This window comes from Thamnophis sirtalis, unplaced genomic scaffold (assembly GCF_051295495.1).
Source record: "Thamnophis sirtalis isolate CommonGarterSnake01/CBP01778 unplaced genomic scaffold, rThaSir2_p1.2 scaffold_8, whole genome shotgun sequence".
Lineage (NCBI taxonomy): Eukaryota > Metazoa > Chordata > Lepidosauria > Squamata > Natricidae > Thamnophis > Thamnophis sirtalis.
In genome coordinates this window covers 34,562,627-34,583,821 of record NW_028261388.1, presented here as the reverse complement: position 1 = coordinate 34,583,821, position 21,195 = coordinate 34,562,627, and the positions used below count along the sequence as shown (strand labels likewise).

Here is a 21,195-nt window from a genome sequence, read left to right as displayed (position 1 = left end):
GTTAAAAGTGCTTCTGGCAAAAATAAGAATGGTTGGTAATAGTGTTCGGTAATTCCAAATACCTCTCTTTAGGAGCTACATGACCTTAACAACCACTAGTTGGAATAGTCCATTTAAAAAGCCTTGCTTTTGCTGGTAAAAAAGGCAGACTTGCATTGCTGTTGGGGAAATCCTGTTAGTTAAGGGAGTTTGGATAGGTTATCTCTAGTAAGCAATAATTTGCTAGTATAAAATATAGGAAAAAACATGTTTCATAATTTGAAGTACATTGCAAAAAAAAAATATCATGAACGCCATATAGTGGCAATATTGATTTCCCTATGTCTTTCTTTCAAATTAGAATCTTTGTTTAAATCAGTGATACGAATCTTATATTTTAGAAAATAAATATTTTAAATTAACCTGTACTACTGTATGTCTGCCTTATGCAATATTTCATTCAAACCAGCGTAAATTAGTCTGAGGTATTTATTAACATTAACAGTTCCAACCAAATTCAGTTGAAGTAAATTTCACAATATTAACATCTTGTAACTCAAGCTGCCTTTATTTGAGGGAAGTACAAGGTATTGTAGCTTTGATCCTGTAATCATAACCATGACAACATAAAAAGTCCAGACTTGCTTGCAAAGAGCAAGTGACTCATGTACCAGAAGCAGTTTACAGGAAATTAAGTAAATACCAGTGATGAAACAAGCTCCATTGTGGCTCCATTTATAGGAACTTTGTATTATATTTTGACCTAGAAATCTTTAAACGTTAAACAGATCATACAATTAAACAGAAAGACAAGGAAAGGAAGCAAAGATAAAGCTAAATGAGGTGGAGGAAACTGTTTAAAAATAGGAAAGCACCCATGATTTTGTATCTTTGACAGCTTTATTGTAGTGATTCCAGTTCTCCCAAGGCTTTTAGGCGGAAAATCCAAATCCCGAGTCAAACCAATAAACTTCTACAGTATCCCAGGATAGTTTGGACTGGATGAAGATGGGAGGAGGGACTCTCTTTTCCCAACCTAGATCTCAGTTCCTGCCTTTAATGGAATAGCACAGTGGCTTATAAACTATTTAAAGTTCAAGAGTTATGAATTACTTAAAGAGTTACAGCCTTTCCAGCTGTATCAGTCACAAATCATGAGTGTGTCTGTAGATCTATTATTATGTGGTTAATCTTTGGTGAGATTCACAGCCTTTGGGGCTGGTTGGTAGCTCAATAGCTCAAATCCTCACCAAGGACCTAGGAACTGAGGATATAAGTAGGGTGGTTTTTTGTAGAATCAGAATGTTCAAGTTTGATAAATTTAAAATTTCCAAAAAGCGAGGTAGCCCTTTGGGTATTGCTCCAAGGGCTCCAATTACAATTGGGAGAAAGCACAATTTCTTTTTCCATAGTCGCTCAACTTCAATTTGCAAGCCCCGGTACTTTGTGATTTTTTCTTGCTGTTTATCTTCAATTTGTGCATCTCCAGGTATTGCAATGTCAATGAACCATACTTTTTTCTTTTCAACTATTGTTATGTCAGGTGTGTTGTGGGCCAAGTGCCTGTCAGTCTGAATTCTGAAGTCCCACAAGATCTTGACTTTCTCATTCTCTAAAACCTTCTGAACCTGATGTTTCCAGTGGTTTTTGCTGCACTCAAATCCAAACTTTTGGCACAATTTCTAGTGAATGATCTTAGCAACGTGGTCATGGCATTGTAGGTAGTCAGTTTGTGAATTTTTCCTGCACCCATTGATCAAGTGGTCGATTGTCTCATCTTTCTCATTACAGAGGCGACATTTGCTGTTGCTGGTAACATGTTGAATTTTTGCCTTCATGCAGTTTGTGGCTAAGACTTGTTCTTCAGCTGCCAAAATAAAGCCTTCGTTTCTTTTTTCAGTGCTCCTGATTTAACCAGTTCCAAGTTAGCTTTTGGTCAGCTTTGCCTTCAATACTTTTCAAGTATTGGCTATGCATAGCTTTGTTTTTCCAATTTTCAGCTCGCTTCTCAATTATTTCGTTCTTATATTCAGCTTTTGACTTAGTTGTCTTTAAAAGGTTTCCTTTATTTACTTCCTTAATCATTAGTTCTTCACTTTTCTGGATGTAATCATTCAAGGTGTGTTTTTCTTCTTCCACAGTCTGTTTTACTTGTAGAAGTCCTCGACCACCCTCTGCTCTTGGTAGATATAATCGGTCAACATCACTTTTAGGGTGTAAAGCATGATTCGTTGTCATAAGCTTCCTTGTTTTTCTGTCCAAATTGTCCAACTCCATCTGGGTCCAGTCAATTATTCCTGCAGAGTATCGAATCACAGGTATAGCCCAGGTATTTATGGCTTTTATGATGTTTCCTCCACTCAATTTGGACTTTTAATATCTTGCGAATTCGTCGAATGTACTTGGCTGAAGTTAATTCCTTGACTTTATTATGCATTAAGTCAGAGGCCTCTAAAATTCCCAAGTATTTGTAGCCCTCTTCTGGTTTTACTGCCTTTATCATTTCTTCATTCTCAAGTTCTATTCCATCATCTTCTATGACCTTGCCTGCTTTGGTTGCCATTGTTGCACATTTGTCAATTCCAAACTGCATACCAATGTCTTGGCTAAATTCTTTTGTGCTTTCAATTAATAAATTGAGTTCAGCTTTTGTTTTACCAAACAGCTTCAAATCATCCATGTACACCAAGTGCGAAATTTTCAGTCCTTTCTTTACAAATTCATATCCATAGTTCATCTTCTTTAAAATGATTGTCAGTGGTAGCATTGAGAGTATAAAAAGTAGGGGTGAAAGGGAATCACCTTGGAAAATGCCTCGTTTAATTTCAACTTCGCCCAGTACTTCTTCATTAGCTATAAGCTTCATTTTCCAGAGGTTCATTGAAGTTTCCATGAATTTTTGTATGTTGCTGCTGATGCCAAAGATTTTCAGGCATTTCTTGATCCAGCTATGGGGAACTGAATCAAATGCTTTCTTATAGTCTATCCAAGCCACGAACAGGTTGGTTGGTCTTTTCTTTGAATTCTTTAGGATTAGTTTGTCAATTAGCAGTTGGTCCTTTGTTCCTCTTGAATTTTTGCAGCATCCTTTCTGTTCTACAGGAAGCAAGTTATTTCTTTCCAAGTATCCATAAATTTGGTTTGCAATGATACCAGTAAGGAGCTTGTATATTGTTGGCAAACAGGTGATTGGCCTATGGTTTCCAGGATCCTTTCCTTTTTCTTTATCTTTTTGGATCAAAAATGTCCTTCCAGTTGTCATCCATTCACCATTTTCAGGTGTTTTTAAGATCTGGTTCATTTGGGCTGTTGTGCACAATTGTAAGTGCCTTTAATCATCTGGTCCAGGTGCCCTCCAGTTCTTCACTTTTCTTCACTGTCTTTGCACCATTTCGTTTGTTATTTTCATATCCTCCATTTATACAAGAGTTATAAACTACTTAAAGAGTTACAGCCACAAATTATGAGTCACAAATCATGAGTGTATCTGTAGATTTATTATTATTATTATTATACAATTGTATCACAGCGGCCAGTTGTTTTGCTGGATTTGGCATTGGTTACTAGTCAGGTCCCACCCAGGGGCCTAGGACGTCGTAACGTATTTTTGTAATATGCGTGCAGATCCAAGCAGTGCGGCTTTTTGCATTTGACTGATGGTGATTTTGTCAATTTTTAACTGTTTTAAATGTAATTCCAGTGCTTTTGGAATAGCACCCAGTGCGCCAATTACCACTGGAATTATCACTGCTGGTTTGTGCCATAGTCGTTGAATTTCGATTTTCAAGTCCTGGTATTTTGCAATTTTTTCATGTTCCTTCTCGGCGACCCTGCTATCACCTGGTATTGCGATGTCTATGATTGTGACCTTATTTTTCTCAACCAGTGTGATGTCTGGTGTTATCCGCCAGTATTTTGTCTGTTTGTATACGGAAATCCCACAAGATCTTGACCATCTGATTTTTGGTGACTTTTTCAGGCTGATGTTCCCACCAGTTTGTTGCTGTTTTAATATTATAATTTTTGCACAAATTCCAATGGATCATTTGTGCTACTGAATTGTGCCGCAATTTATAATCAGTCTGCGTGATTTTTTTACAGCAGCTGAGTATGTGATCAACAGTTTCATCAGCTTCTTTGCAAAGTCTGCATTTGGCATCATCAGAGGATTTTTCGATTTTGGCCTTAATGGCATTTGTGTGGATAGCTTGTTCTTGCGCAGCCAGGATTAGTGACTCTGTTTCTTTCTTTAATGTACCTGTTGTTAACCATAACCAAGTTTGTTCACTGTCCACTTTATCTTTTATTTTTTCCAGGAATTGGCCATGCAGTGCTTTGTTCTGCCAACTCTCCATTCTTGATTTTATCACATCTTTTCTGTATTCTTGTTTCGTCTGTTGGGCCTTCAGTAGATTTTTGTTCTTCACTTCGATTAATAGATGTTCTTGACTTTCTTTTAAATAATCAGCCAGTGCATGTTTTTCTTCTTCAACTGTTTGCTTCACTTGTAATAATCCTCTGCCACCTGATTTTCTGGGCAGGTATAGTCTATCAGTATCACCACGTGGATGTAAACTGTAGTGCATTGTCATTAGTTTCATGGTTTTTCGGTCCAAAAGGTCCAAATCAGCTTGTGTCCAGTTAACTATACCAGCTGTGTATCTTATAACTGGTATTGCCCAGGTATTTATGGCCTTGATTGTATTTCCACCATTCAATTTAGATTTCAAAATTTTCCTAACTCTGTTGGTGTACTCTCACCTGACAATAGTTTTTACTTCTCCATGCTTGATGTTATCCAACTGCAGAATGCCTAAGTATTTGTAGGCTTCATTTTCTTTGCATTTAATTAATTGGCCATTGGGCATTTCAATTCCCTCACATGCAGTGATTTTGCCCCTTTTTATGGATACAGTGGCACATTTTTCCATGCCAAACTGCATTGAAATATCGGTGCTGAATACTCGGACTGTGTTTGTCAATGATTGGATTTCTATTTCTGACTTTCCATAGAGTTTCAAATCATCCATATATAGTAAATGCGAAATTTTTTCAGCTTCTTTGGCTGTTTGGTAGCCTAATTTCATTTTTTTAAGATTACTGATAGTGGGATCATTGTGATGATGAAGAGAAGAGGTGAAAGTGAATCACCCTGGAAAATTCCTTGCTTGATATTAACCATTCCGTAGATCTCATTCCCTACTGCCAACTCAGTTCTCCATTGTTTCATCACCTTTTCAGTAAAGGATGTAATATTTTTGCTAATGCCAGTTGTTTCTAAGCATTTATGATCCAACTATGTGGCAGTGAGTCAAATGCCTTTTTGTAATCAATCCAGACCATATTCAAGTTCGTTTTTCTGTTCTTACAATTTTCTAATATCATTTTATCAATTAGAAGCTGATCTTTTGTGCCCCTGCTCCTTCTTTTGTTGCCTTTTTGCTCTACTGGCAAGATGTTGTTTGTTTCCAAATAATCCATCATGTTATCTGCAATAATGCCTGTGAGTAATTTGAAGGTTGTTGGCAAGCATGTTATTGGTCTGTAGTTTTCAGGTGTTGTTCCTTTAGTTGCATCTTTCTGAATCAAGTATGTTTTTCCAGTTGTCAACCATTCATCAATTTGGCCCTTTTGTAAAATTTCATTCAGTTGCCTGGCCAATATTGCATGTAAACTGGTCAGATATTTGAGCCAGAAACCATGTAATTGGTCGTTTCCAGGTGATGTCCAATTCTTTACCTTTTTAACTCGATTTTTGACCATCTCAGTTGTTATTTCTAATACTTGCATTTGTTTGTTGCCAATGCTTTTCTCAAAGTCATGTATCCACTTTGCTTCCTTGTTGTAGTCCTTTGCATTTTCCCACAATTCTTTCCAGAATTCAACTGTGGCCTGTTTTTCTGGTTTTTCACTTTTGGTGTCACCATTCACATTAAGACTTTGATAAAAACGCCATTGGTCTGATCGAAATTGCTGATTTTGTTTATATTGGATGATTCGTGCCTCATATCTTTCAATTTTTCTAGCTGTTGCTGTTATCTGCTGTTTTACAATCTCTACAGCTTCATTGATGTTTCTTGTATCCAATCTATATCTTCTGATTAGCCGATCTATGATTTTGTTGTTTTTAAGCCGTTGCTCATGCATGTTCTTTAAGTTACTAGCATCTGCCCTTAATTTTTTGATTTTTTGTTCAAACGGATTTTCCACTTTGGCTTTGATGCTTTTTCTGTTTTGTGACTAGGTACTTTAATTTTAATGCCTAGTTCATTAGTGACTATTACAGCTGCGCTGTACATTAACTGGTTTGTTTCCAAGATGGATCTCGGTTCAATTGTTGAAAACACTGCATTAACCGTTTTCATGATAGGGGCACAGTTTTTAGTGATGGTAAACGTTGCCTTTCCTCATTATTATTATTATTATTATTATTATTATTATTATTATTATTATTATTCATAATGATTATAAATTGATCATTTATGTTTTCATTATATCAGTCATAGTTGCTCATTATATTTACTGCAATTGCTATCATTCCATACAAATAATAAACAAGATCATTATATTTCCTTGGTGATTTGCATTAATTTCTCAATAAATTGTTTGCAAACTTGTTTGTTTAATTTTTTTTAGTTTAACATACTTAACAGCTTCATGCCTACATTAAGACTGGCTCTCCTTGTCTTTCTTTCAAGCTTTGATACACTGCATCCTGCTGGATTATAAGAACGAAAACAAGTGTTAGCTAGCGATAAGCCTTACCTAGATTTAGACAAGAGAGGTATAATTTAATGGCAAGTACAGTGGTATTGGAATCTTATGTAATTCTAACGATCTTTAGAACCTAGGATTTTTTTGAGGCAACATATCATTGATGTTCTCCAGAAAGGTTTCATTTGCATGCACATTGGCATTGTTCAGTGCTGGGTCAAAACCTTTCTATTTTCCATGATTTTTCTATTTTCCTAGATAATTGGCTTTTAATTGTATTTTTTTGTTTTAAGTTTTTCCATGACTGCTACCTAAGTTATGTGACAATTTCAGTTGGAAATGCTAAGTGTTGGATAATAAATGGGGAAGCTGAATGTATTTATTTTTTATTGTTTAATCAATTTCTAAAGCTTGCCCACTTGCCAAGACTTCTGCCAGAGACTTTTAAAAAAATCAATGGAAAGAATAGTGTAAAAGATAACCACACCAAGGAAGAAAAAAGATAAAATGTGGAACAATTAAATAGTTACATAGCAATTGTTCAGTGATTAATGTCACAGCAGAACCTGTGAGAGCTTTAGTTAGGATGGTTTAAGTACTCTCCCAACAGACAGCAAAATTGGGATCATACAGATTTTTTTGGGGGGGGGGTGCGCTTCCAAAGAGCAAGCATGCCTAAGAATTGTACGTTTGTTTTTTGGGTGTGGTGCCCCCCCCTCTGTCTAGCTTTCCTTTTAGGTAGTTGTCTTAATTGTTTTCTTGTTAATCTTCCTTATGTGTGATTTTTTAAGATTAGATCTCTGGCAGTGTAAGAGTTATTTTGCCTTACAAAATTCATTCTGGATTGTTTTAAAGCTGGAGATACACAATTTGCACCTCCCAAACCTACGTGTGATCTGGATTTCGTTTAAATCCATGCTTTTCAGAATTTTACAAAGCAGATGAAAAATAAAGTTGGAAGAGGCCATACATGCCATTGAGTCCAAAGCCCTTGCTCAATGCAGAAATTCAGGTCACAGCAACCCTATCAGATGCCTGTCCAGCTGCTCCATTTTTTTGCATTAGGGTCCTGAGGCTGACGATGAAATGAAAATAATCCAATCCACAGATAGCTGAACCAACAGAAGTTTATTGAGCATCCAGAATTGACATAAGAATCAACATCATTAAGCATTCCATGGATATCAGAAACTACAGAATCAACAGCAGCTTATTAATCATGAGACATCATTTTTATAGCATTTGCAGCTTCTTAGTTCTCACTTACTTTACGTGTTATTACATTATTGGTTAACAAGCCTCCAAGGCACAATAATTGGTTAGTCATTACATCATTGGTGTTCATGAGAATGTGCATGTTCTCACACACTGAAAGAATCAAGTGTTATACATTCAAATAAGTGAATGTTACAGGTTCATTACATTGTATCATCCCGTGTCCTTGTTCATGCCTGGGAAACACACTGCAACAGCAAAGAATAGCTGACAAGTAAAGAATAGCTGCAGATTGCTGCAGTTTGTACTTACACGTGTAACCACAGTTCTAAGGACCATCCAGATGATTTACTGTAATAACCCTACATTAGAGCATTTCCAGGAAAAGAAAGATCCCTCCTCCTCCTCCACACCTCTGGATAAATTTCTAAATTGACTTAAATTTTAAATCAAAGCATATTGTGCAAAAATATATTGTGTACTAGATTAAAATCATTTCATTAGAGGAAAATAAACACATTGGAAGTGTACATTGATTTTTGTGTGGGCTCTCATGTTTTTTCCTGTAGTTTGTAAAACCACAGGAGCATTGGATCTAAATAAATAAATAATATGGGAATGTAATCTAAACAAAGTTATATATACATACGTACATACATCATTCATATTCAGTTGATGCTGTTCAAAAGCATAATTTGAAAGCCATGTATTTATTTAAGTGTTTAGTCTCTAATTGTTGTTTTTATCTTTTATTTTTCTTTTAGCTACAAAGTTTGACATCCCATTAAAAAAGAAAATTGGCTTAAGTGTTACAGGAGTATTACTATCACTTTTATCTGTGATTGGTGCCATTTATTATGCCAACGGTAAGAATTTTAATAAATAAATGTATTCCATCAAGTTAAATTGGGCCTTAAGCTACATATAGCAAGACTGAATTTGATAATAGCCAATATGTGATAATTTTTATATAAAAACAGGCAATTTAATGTATGAAAGATTCAAAATGTCACCAAGTGAATTAAAGATATTATTCCTAACCCTGATTAAATTACTACTTCTAATTCTATTATTGTAACTGCCCTAGTTTTATATGTTCAACATATCTTTTGAATATATTGGGTGTATATTATTCTTGCTAAATAGTAAATATTTATTTATTAAAAATATTACAAAAACAGGTATCTCAGAGCGCATGTAATATTTGGTCATGGTACCTCTCCCTGTCCTTGCTGATTTTTACCTTACTATATAAAACATACTTTTTTTTCTTGTTTAATAAATCACCACAGATATAAAATAAATGGAATCTTGAATGCATTGTTATTTGTTCAAATAATTTGCAGTCATAAACAGCCAAAATTGAGACTAGAAAGAGTAGAAATCCTTTATTAAAATATAGAATTGTTCAAATAGATGAAGCATGTCCAGTATTAATTCTTGTCATATAAAAATATTTGCATGAATATTTTCATCCTGTATTAGTAGGATACATTCCCCTTACTATTGGGTAAACATTTAACAGGAAAATGGTATTTCTCTTGTGCCGTTCTTCCCCTCAGGAGGCACTTAAGTAGGTCACCTTCATAATTTTCTGCTAATTTTAGAATACAATCATCACAATTATTTCCAAGAATGAAACTCTTATAATAAGCTATTTTACATGTTCTCTTCCAATGTTAATATTGCATCCTAGCTAAGAACTAATAATTAGTGGACATATCCAAAAATTCTATGGATTAAATATGAATTGATGAAGGTATATATTTAGTCATAACTCAAATTTGTTCCCTCTCTTACTTTCCAACTGTAGCTTTATTAGTTGCACATTTCAGAGCTAAGAGACAACTTTTTTCTTCAGATGTAGCAATTTTATTCCTAGCCAGTATGGCTAATGATGGGGAAAGATAGGAATAAAATAAAATAAAAACTTGGAAAAAGTAGAAATATCCTTTGGCTTAAACTTGATGGTCTATTTATTGTGATTCCCATTGCAGTTATTCTTAATATAAATAGTATTCTTACATAATAGTTTGACAGTAAAGACTGAATTGATTTTTTTTAAAAAAAATTGACCTCATCCAGATGGATATACAACATTGACTAAAACTGGTATTGGCCTCATTGTCATCCCTGCAATCATCGTAGTGCCTCTTTTATACTTCCTGTTCACATCAGGTAAGAATCTTCTAATTTATTTGATTACTGTATTTCTTTTTAGAGACTAAGTTAAATGTAATTCTGAAGGGGCAGGGGGAATGCAGAAGGGAAATAAATCATAGAATTAGTAGAGATCTATTGGTACTGAACAACAGTATTCTCGTTGAGTTTTAGACAACATTTGCGGAGAAGGAGGAAAGGATTCAAATTTTGAATTGGTACCAGAGTACCAATTTGTGACATTGCCAAGGAGATTTTTTTTTTCGTTGATAGGTCAAAGCATCAGTTAGAGATTCCTTTGATCTATGAAGGTATCACTTTTCTTGAAGTGATGATCTTTTACTGTCCTTTGGGAGAGAAGAATTTGAGCTAAAAATACCCACTGGGGAAAAATGTATAAAACTTTTGCTTATAAGTAGATGTACTATAACTGATGGGCTGTTTATGGACTGTACTTGTGGTTGGGGTTGGCATTAGGTTAAGGCCAAGTAGGCACTAGCTTAGAGCACCAAAGCTTAGAAAGTACCAATACCAATCGTTCTAATTTTTTTTTTCTACTGCCTGTTATTGACAGTGGGGAGCCTCAGTTTATCTCCCCCCTTGGCCATTTGGCCCTTTTCCAGCTGGGCCTCTAAACATCTGGGCGTAGGAGGACTCCCGGTTTCACATTACTTTCTTAGACATTTGGGACTTTTTTCAGCTTTACTAGAGGGGGGAAACGTTATCCTCCCCCTCTGTATACCATCTGTGGATTGTGGCTGGGTTTTCTTGTACGACCTTTGCACGCTGCGCAATTTTAAATTGGTATGGTGAGTGTATGGGACTTGCATGTGTGAATGATCCCACTTTTTTATTACCCCATTATTGTTGTATTTTATGTGTTTTTAATTATTACGTGGGGACTGTTTGAGTGAACAAATGAGTGTGTTTGATTCGGAGGGCCTGTCGGGGAACGCGGGAACCATAGGGGTGGTTGATGGGACTACGGACACGGGAGTGGGCCAGAGCATTACGGTCATAACAGGGAGGGGCAGATATGGCGGGGACTTTAGGGCTGGCCATTACCGGGGAAGGAGGGCTCGCTACGTTACAGAGATCCCTCCTTCCGGCCCTACGAGTCCCACTCCAAAGCCAGGTGGTGTGAGTAATCAGGACCCTGGCCTCAGGCTGCTGGCGCTAAATGCCAGGTCTGTAGTTCAGAAAGCTCCTCTCGTCCGGGACTTAATTTTGGATGAGAGGGCAGACCTGGCATTTAGCGCCAGCAGCCTGAGGCCAGGGTCCTGATTACTCACACCACCTGGCTTTGGAGTGGGACTCGTGCCCAGAAGGTTTTCAGGTGCTCCATCAGCCGAGAGCTCAGGGAAGGGGTGGGGGTGTGGCCGTTGTTATCCGAGAGTCTCTAGCACCTCGTAGGATCCCTGCTCCGGAGCTTGTCGGGTGTGAGTCCCTGCTGGTGAAGTTGGACCTCAAGGGTCAAGTGGGTTTGCTGCTAACGTACCTGCCTCCCAACTGCGTTGCAGCAGCCCTCCCCTCGCTCCTCAAGTCGATAGCCGAGCTGGCAGTTGAGTTCCCCAGACTTATGGTTCTGGGGGATTTCAATCTGCCTTTGCTCAGTGGTCACTCTGACGGAGCGCAGGAGTTCATGGCTTCCATGACAACCATGGGCTTGACCCAAGTAATCTGAGGACCGACCCACTCAGCGGGTCACACGCTCGACCTCGTATTCCTCTCGGAGCAGTGGAATTGTGATCTTGGTCTGAGGGGTAGTGAGATCTTGCCCCTGTCATGGTCAGACCACTACCTATTGAGGCTTGACTTTCGGAGACCAAACCCCCACTGTAGGGAGGAGGAGCCGACCAGGTGGTTCCGCCCCAGGTGACTTATGGACCCTTTGGGGTTCCAGACGGAACTTGGGGTTATTCCTGATACTCTCGCCTGCAGTCGGGCAGAGACTCTGGTTGCTGCCTGGCACTTGGCAGCGACGAAGTCTCTTAATCGGATTGCGCCTCTAAGGCCGCTCCGAGGCAGTGGATCTTGGAGGGCTCCTTGGTTTACTGAGGAACTCCGGGAGAGGAAGCCCCAAAGGAGACGCCTAGAGCACTTATGGAGGACCAGTAAATCCGAACCGAACCGAGCACGTTTAACAACCTGCACCAAAGAGTACATTCGGGCAATTAGGATGGCTAAGAGAACATACATTGCCTCTCTGGTTGCGTCTGCTGAGTCGCGCCCAGCCGCCCTGTTTAGGATAACCCGTTCCCTCCTAAATAGGAGGGATACGGGCGATCCGCTGCAGGGTAGGGCTGAGGATTACGTCCAGTTCCTCGCAGACAAGGTTGCTCGGTTCCGGGCGGACCTGGACTCCAATTCTGCAGAACCAGCCAAGGCACTAAGGGATGATCTGGTAAGCCATCGCTGGGTTGAGTTTCAAGCTGTTACCCCTGAGGATGTGGACAAGGCGATGAGAGCTGTAGGAGCCTCCACATGTGTGCTGGACCCATGCCCCTCCTGGCTGGTTGTCAACAGCAGAGAGGTGACACGAGGCTGGATCCAGGCGGTTGTTACCGCCTCTCTTCGGGAGGGGGTCTTTCCCCCCGCTTTAAAGGTGGCGGTGGTGAGACCCCTCCTGAAGAAACCATCCTTGGATCCAGCTGTTTTAAATAACTATTGTCCGGTCTCCAACCTCCCCTTTGTGGGGAAGGTTGTTGAGAAGGTGGTGGCCTTTCAGCTCCAGCGGTCCTTGGAGGAAGCCAGTTATCTCGATCCTTTCCAGTCAGGCTTCAGACCTGGCTGCAGCACAGAAACCGCTTTGGTCGCGTTGACCGATGATCTTTGGAGAGCCAGGGATGGAGGCCACGCCTCCATCCTGGTGCTCCTTGACCTCTCAGTGGCTTTCGATACCATCGACCATGGTATCCTTCTGCGACGACTGCGGGAGGTGGGGGTGGGTGGTGCTGTTCTACAGTGGTTCCCCTTCTACCTCTCGGACAGGTCGCAGTCGGTGTTAGTTGGGGAGCAGAGATTGAACCCTAGGCCCCTAACGTATGGGGTGCCGCAGGGTTCGGTCCTGTCCCCCTTACTTTTCAACATCTACATGAAACCGCTGGGTGAGATCATTCGACGGCACGGGATAAAATACCACCAATATGCGGACGATACCCAGTTGTATCTGTCCGCCCCGTGCCAACTCAACGAAGCGATGGATGTGATGAGCCAGGGTCTGGAGGCTGTTAAAGACTGGATGGGGGCCAACAAGCTTGTGCTCAATCCAGAAAAGACCGAGTGGCTGCTGTGTTTCCGTCCCGCGAATTGGCCAAGTGTTCCATCTCTCAGGCTGGGGGGTCAAATTATACGCCCCTCAGACAGGGTTCGCAACTTGGGAGTCCTCCTGGACCCACAGCTGACCTTCGAACATCATTTGTCAGCTGTGACCAGGGGGGCATTTGCCCAGGTTCACCTGGTACACCAGTTGCGTCCCTACCTGAACCGGGAGGCCCTCACAACAGTCACTCATGCCCTTGTGACCTCTAGGCTGGAATACTGCAATGTGCTCTACATGGGGCTGCCCTTGAAGAGCATTCGGCGACTTCAGCTAGTCCAGAATGCGGCCGCGTGAGCGATTGTGGGTGCACCTCGCTTCACCCACGTTACACCTATCCTCCGCGAGCTGCACTGGCTGCCTGTCGATCTCCGGGTGCGCTTCAAGGTGCTACTTATCACCTATAAAGCCCTTCATGGTAGTGGGCCTGGGTATTTGAGAGACCGCCTACTGCCAATTACCTCCACTAGACCGATACGATCGCATCGATTAGGCCTCCTCCGAATTCCATCTACTAGCCAGTGCAAACTGGCAACTACCCGGAGGAGAGCCTTCTCGGTGGCTGCTCCGACCCTCTGGAACGAACTCCCCATGGAGATTCGGACCCTCACCACCCTCCAATCCTTCCGCGCCGCTTTGAAGATCTGGCTGTCCCGGCTGGCCTGGGGTTAAGATTCCAACCCCACCCGAATTGTGTGACTGTTGTGCTCTCTTTTAATATGTTGTATTGTTTCCATTTTGGAATACTGTTTGTCTTTCCCCCCCTCCCTTTTTGAATTGTGAGCCGCCCTGAGTCCCCCCAGGGAAAAGGGCGGCATACAAATAAAGGAAATGAAATGAAATGAAATATAGAAATATTTGCATCAGTAGAAGATGGAGCCATAAGTCATTGTGGCCTAGGAGTTCCATATAGTCTTGTGTCAGCCAGTATTGTTTGTTTGCCTTTAGTATCCAAATTCTGTTCTACTACATTATACTAAGAGTTGTGAGAGCCTCCTTGGCGTAGTGATTGCATCAGGGTGGTAACCAGGAGACCAGAAGTTGTAGTTCTGCCTTAGGCACAAAGTTACCTGGGTGATCTTGGGCAAGTCACTTTCTCTCAGCTTTAAGAAGGTGGCAATGGCAAGCATCTTCTGAAAAACCTTGCCAAGAAAACTTAGGGACTTCTCCTGCCACTCTTTGAGCATCAGATACAATTGGAACACAAGAAAAAATAATTGGGAATTGCACATAAAAAAGAGTTACCCTGGGATTATTTCATTCGTCCATCCTGATATCTTTATCTGCTTCATACCTGATGCCAGAGACATATTTGCACAAGTTTAAATTATTTTTTAAAAGATCCTGACTTGTTCTATTTCTCATTTGTTTCTGAATATGTTCTTTTCTCAGTAACATTATTGTTCTTTCCCTAGTTTTTGAGAAGCAACCACTTTTTGCAGTTATTTTGCTAGCTCTGAAAGCACTTGGATATGTAATTGCTGTGGCTGGATTTGCTTTGTGCGTGACAGGTAAACTATGTACTTTATCAAAGTAATATGTGTTACAGCTTGGTTCTGAAGAAGTTACTTAACTTTTCTACTGTGACTGTCACAAACTAAAACAAAATGACAACAAAGCGTAGCTATATGTCTATATCAAATTCAATACTTTTCAGATATTATCAACCCATATCAAATGCTTCTGGACTTCCAGTGTCCTAGTTAGCATGGGAAAGAATGCTGGCCCTTGCAGCTCAGCATCATCTTAGAGGGTCTTGAAAAGAAGGTAATAAATCAAAAGTGCAAATTATCGCAAGCATCACTGCTGAAAAGAATGAATATCTTTGAAGATTAGCTTAGCTGTAGCTTAATTTCTGTAGCTTGCTGTCTCTGTTTTTTTCCCCTTCCTTGCCCAATGATCCCCCTTTACCTTCTCTTTATTCATTTTATTCCCCCTCTCCCCCTTTTGCTTTCCTTCCTATCTTCTTAACCCATTTCAGTATGGTCCCTTCCTTCCTTCCTTCCTTTCTTCCTTCCTTCTAGTTGCTACGTGCTATGGTTGTGCATGGCTTCAGTTTCAAGAGGGAAAAGGCACTTTGCACATTGGCCTGCATGTAAGCATCCATTGCATCTTCTAAAGCCAAGCATAGATTTTCCTGGGGTTTTGCTGCAGCAGCTGTTTGTAGCTGATACTCAACTCTGGGAAAAGACATGGATGCTTTAAGGAGCTGCCAAAGAGGACAAAAACATTACATTTGACTATTTGTTTCTTTTGACCAAGATTAGTATTTTAATCTTTTGCATTGCTTTCATGTTTCCCACCTTGAATGCCTGTGTAACAGGTGGGATATACAAATATAACACATAAAGCTATAAATGAAGATACTACCTTAATATGGGGCTACCATATCAGAGCTGTAAAATTCCAAATAACAGATAAAACTCTCTTTGCTGCCACCTAGTGATTATTGCACTTTTTTTGGAAGCCCAGATATGGAAGTTCTGTATAATATGAACTGTGAAGCATTTTGATACAATTTAAATAGTATCATTTTTGAGCTTACAGTTTTCTCCACTATTTCTCTACTATATCCTGCTATCTGATGAATTAGTGTTTGTGAGAACAGATATGTTACCATGACAGACATTTTGGCATGCAGGTCAGGCTTCCTTCATGGCATATATTTGTAAGAGTTTGCAGTCTCTTAAAATTCCAGATATGCCTGTCAGGCCTCTGGGTTGTGGGTGGCTTCTTACAACTGAAAATGTTTAATTGTTATGTAACTGTTTTAACTGATACAACCTTCCCTATACAGGTTAAGCAGACTCATGCACAAACTATTCTGCTATGAAAATAATAATAAAAAAATTCTGTTAGTCCTAACTTTTATATAGCAAAGCCATGAAAAAAAGCAAGCCTCATTTGTGTATATAATTTCAACATGTCCTTGCATGTTTTACTATCATGTCTGAAAAATCTAAAGTATGTGGACACTCAAACATCTATACAGTATTGTTCAGAGCTGGTGAAAGTACCAGCCTCCTCATCATCATCTTTCACCGCTAACTTAAATGACCTCCTTTTTTCTCTCAACAGAATGCCAGCCGACAAAAGGAGCTGTTCTGATTGCAGGCTTAGCAATTATTAGTGCTGTAGCAGCAATTGGCTTAATTTACATTATTATTATTGGTAAGTAATTTCTGTAGAAAATGTTTGCTCGTTTATTTCATACTAAGATTATTTGCTCCCAGATTATTCTGGGTAGGTTACTTTTCTTTAAAAAAAAAAACAATTATGACAAAAGAAAAAGAAACAGATGATCAGCATCCAGAAGGCAAACTGTGTAATGGCACAATATCCAACTCAATTACTTCTATACCTGGATGTGTAGCCACATTTTCAGAGATTTTCAGAATGTCATCAGGGTGGCAGCTGGTGGGATGCTATTCCAAAAGGCAGGTGTTGTTAGAGAAGAACGCACAATGATATTGTTTCATTGAAGGCATCCCACTCTGCCCAATCACTTTGGGCAGAAACATTCAGCTATAACCCAATATAGTACATTCAGTATCAATATCCAGGCTATGTGTCATAATAGACTTTTTATATAATAACTGTCACCTGAAATTGCACTTGAGTTCTGTCATCACATGGGCATAATAGAAGATGCTTATAATTGTGGGTGTTCTTGTATTCTGAGGCAGCTGTAGCTTCTGGGTGGCCTTTACAGAAAGCCTGATGTGGAGCACAAGGTAGTTACCCATTTATGAGATGACTAGGGTGTGAGTGATTGTCTGAATAGTCAGGAACAGGCACAACAGGCTTAAGATATAAGTATTCAGTTAAGAAAATTATTGATTTTTAAAAAGGAATTCTTATTCAATCTTTTTTTTAACAAAACAAATATTTGGATCATAGTATTGTTTGCGAATGAAGAAAGTTAATACGATGTGTGGCCTTTCCTATCATGGCACTCAGTCATATGTTACATTTACAAGGTTATTGTTTTTAATCAATGTCCACAGACCATACTTTTCCCCCTCCTGTATGCAATTCACATATACAGCAATTAAATCCAGTCAATCATCTGTGGTCACATGTTGTTTTTTTAAAGTTTAGTTTAAATAATTATCATATATCTATGCTTAGGCATATAAATATCTGAATGAATCACACTTAATATATGCTTTTTCTATTACTTATCTAAGTTTCTTCTGACAAAAGATATTGCTTAATGAACATGCAGTTAGAAAATGTAGCCTTGGTTGTTGGGAAAGTTCATATAGCACTGTTTGGTTGGTTATAGACTCAATAATAACACTACAACAGCACTTAAGACCTTTAGCTGAATTAACAGTTATGTGATATATTTCACATGAGCCACAACTGGAATATGTTTTAATATATCCTTGATCAGAAACATTTCATTTTTTAAATTACTTTTGCCATACTTTTACATTTGAATATTTGAAGTCTCAAGCAATTAGGGCAAAATTAGGAAACTTTATAATAGATTAGAGTGAAAGAGTAAAAACTATGACATTTATGGTATTAATTTATGACTTAAATTAATTAAAAGCTGCCAAAATTAAAGGAGCGTTCAACATCATTAAGAGTATAGATGATCAGCTGATTGTGGACATTTATCCAATGGTCTAATAATCAGTATCTTAAAAAATTGAAGATGACTGTATTATCATTGTATTCAATGCCATAAATTATTTCTTTACTTTGCATGGAATTACTATTTTTAATTGGTTCAGATACAGTGCTAAGCATAATGTGCTATTAGCCTATGTTTTATCATGAGATAACATCATAGTATTTTGTGTAGACCGGGACCCTGGCCTGTTTAGCAAGCCATATTTAAAATATTGGATTAGTGTGTGAATTTCAACCATTCTGTTTCTGTTCATAGAAATTTAAATTTGTGCCTATAGAAAATGTTTGTAATATATATGATGAAGAACCTGCTGTGACTGGAGCTTTCATCCTCAATAATTACTTCAGACAATGATGATTTTCGTTGTGCATAAATCTTCACTGCTGCATAGATAGAGAACTGATCATACTAGGTAGAAATATAAGCAAAGGCATGACTGTGACTATTTAAACAAGTAAAAGTCAAACAAACATTATTCAATAGTGGCTGTTTAATCCTGAGTTATATCAAATACAGAGAAGTATTTGAGTCCAGAATTATCTACTCAAGCGTTACATTTAGAGTTACTTTTTAGTATATGTTTTGCATTAATTTATTCAGGCATTGCGTTGTTATGCATGTTTTTCAGTGAAAGGCATATCTCATCATATATGATTGGTATGCTACAATCTTCCAAAGGTGTATCAGGTACCTAATTTTATTTCTATTATAGTACAAAGAGAAAAAGGTGTACTATATTGGGTTAATAGTAACCCCACAATTTATAAGTTATATATTTCCCATTAGGAACTTAATTATAATTATAATACATTTGTGCATTCAGTTAGCAGACAGAAGTACTGCAAGTTGCTTTATTTTTGTTCAAGCCACTTGATCTTTTCTATCTTAGTACTCTCTGTTGCAGTGAGTACTGTTGCAGATGATCAGTTTCCCTCATGTTGGCCTCCTAAGGCTAGAGGGAATAGGATAGTGATCAGAGAAGAAGGAAGGACAGTGTGGTATTTAGAGTACTAATATTAAACCAGAAGAATAATCAAATGAAATCCAAACATTTTTTTCTAGAAGGAGACCATACTCAATGTGCAAGGTTGAAAGGCTTAAGATACAAAACCTGTTTTGCCATTTTTGAGAAAATTACATCAAATAATGTTGGTAGAGTTATCAGGAAATTTCTATAGTGCAATCCATAGGTACTCTGGAGCCTTAGATGTAGGGCAAGGTTGCTCATGCATGAAATAATTCTACCCATGATATAATCCATGATATAATTGCCCTCTGGAATATTCCCCTGTCAGAGGTGAGATTCGCTCCCATACTCCTGGCCTTCCAGAAGAACTTAAAAACCTGGCTCTGCTGCTTGGCCTGTGGCCCTCCTGGGGTCCTCTACATTGAGGGGTGCCTGATAGGATAGAGAAGATTCTTTCCCCGAGGTTGTGTATAATTTTGGTTTTATTTTTTATTTTTTATTAATTTTTACTCTTTTTTTAAATTGCTTTTTGCACTTTTTAACTTTTATTATATTGTAAACTGGCTACAGTCACTTACTATTGAGATGGGCAGCACAGAATAAATAAATAAATAAATAATCAATAAACTGTTTTAGTTTAAAACAGTTTAAACTAAAGGCAGTTAGTTAAAAATCCAATAAAATTGTCATTTTGCTATTGAATTTCAGCGGCACAGTTTAAAGGAGCTTCAGAGAACTCAAATTGATGGCTCACATCTGATTATCTTGCATACAAATCCCAGAGGTTCGCTTTACGTGGCCCTTTGTTCTATAGTAGAATTAGAATTTTGATGTCCCATTATTATTTCTTAATTTAAACAGCAAGATTTCAGTGTACAAAGGTGCTGATAAAAGACTGCTTTGAAATAACAAATAAAGCAATCTAAAACTGCATTAAATAATAAATGATTTGAGTCAGCTTTGATGTGGAGAGTTATTGCCCTTATATGTAGTGCCAGCTGGAATGAAGTCATGGTTAGTTTAAAAATATTTATATCCTGTTGTTTTGTTACAAATAGCTGCACCTAATGGAAAATATAAATCAAATGATTAAATTATAGCGTGAGAAAGCAAACTTCAATCAACAGAGAGAAAAAAAATCAAGAATGACAGTCTACAATAAGCATTGTTTGGTGTGTTCCTGAAAACCAGTTCACACATGCAGTTTCATCATACAGTGTCTGTAATTAGTATTTACTGTATTAATAGATTTCTCATACCTAAAAAGCAACTTTATATTTTCTTCCAAAAAGTCTTCTTTTCCCCTTCATGCAAACACCAAAAAGGGACAAAAATATGTGGGGTGATCTTAGAATGTTGAGACTATTTTAACACAACATTAATTTTCTACCTGCATGCTTAGAATTCTAGGAGATGGGAGGTAAAGGATATTATAGATTTACTATAGTCTTACCAGGAAATAATTCTTTCATGTGGTCAGATTAGATAGTAATTCCAGGATCATCCTCAATGCCTGTATCCCAGTATCACTTCTTCCATTATTAGAATTGTTTCAGTTACCCAATTTTCTTCCTATGCCTTCTGTAAGGTGACATAGGTGGGTGTCCCAGCGTTTATGCTCCAGATACAAGAAAATGAACAGAAGGTGTGAGCTTAAATGGATTCCAGAGTATGGTAGAGGACAGGAAGGCCTGGCAGAACATTGTTCAGAGGTTGCAGTGGGTCAGATGCAAGTTCACAACTAACAACAACAAACCCTGTTTTAGAAAAATGATCGTAGAAGGAGAGTTTGTTAGTTTTCAGTTAAGTTTTCATTCCTGTCTTAGGCAATTCAACTATTTAGAGTTTTCCTTAACATTGCAGTGGCTTTTTTCTTACTTTCCCCCCTTAATTTAGCTTATGAAGGATGTCATATTGTAATAACTGAAAGATAGAAATAATCTCTCATTTAAAAATAATTAATGAGACACTAGGTTTAAATTCTGATGATATCACCTATGCAAAGTGATTAGATATTTGTGCTTTGGTTATCTAATTAGAAAATGTGTTCTATATTTTTAACCTAGGTTGCAACTTGAAAGATCATCAGCCTCCAAGGGTAAGCTTACCATTAATGTATTTGGGGTGTCTACATGGCTCGGGGAAATTTGTAATGAGATGCTGAGCTTTCATAATTGCAGGTTGGTAGATAGCAAA

General features: G+C 38.3%; 1 protein-coding gene across 7 annotated transcripts in view; it reads left to right on the top strand.

Annotated features, from left to right (window-relative positions):
• The window catches only part of CD47 (CD47 molecule), an 81,779-nt gene that overhangs the window by 50,004 nt on the left and 10,580 nt on the right, over nucleotides 1-21,195 (top strand). For 5 of the 7 annotated variants that reach the window (XM_087721432.1, XM_087721430.1, XM_087721428.1 and 2 more), the window contains 5 exons: nucleotides 8,673-8,774; nucleotides 9,994-10,086; nucleotides 14,803-14,898; nucleotides 16,466-16,558; nucleotides 21,066-21,097. In XM_087721432.1, the coding sequence (XP_087577558.1) occupies nucleotides 8,673-8,774; nucleotides 9,994-10,086; nucleotides 14,803-14,898; nucleotides 16,466-16,558; nucleotides 21,066-21,097 (416 nt within the window). Of the gene's footprint in view, nucleotides 1-8,672; nucleotides 8,775-9,993; nucleotides 10,087-14,802; nucleotides 14,899-16,465; nucleotides 16,559-18,660; nucleotides 18,720-21,065; nucleotides 21,098-21,195 lie in introns of all 7 variants that reach the window. The other 2 variants (XR_015697480.1, XR_015697479.1) reach the window with 1 other exon arrangement.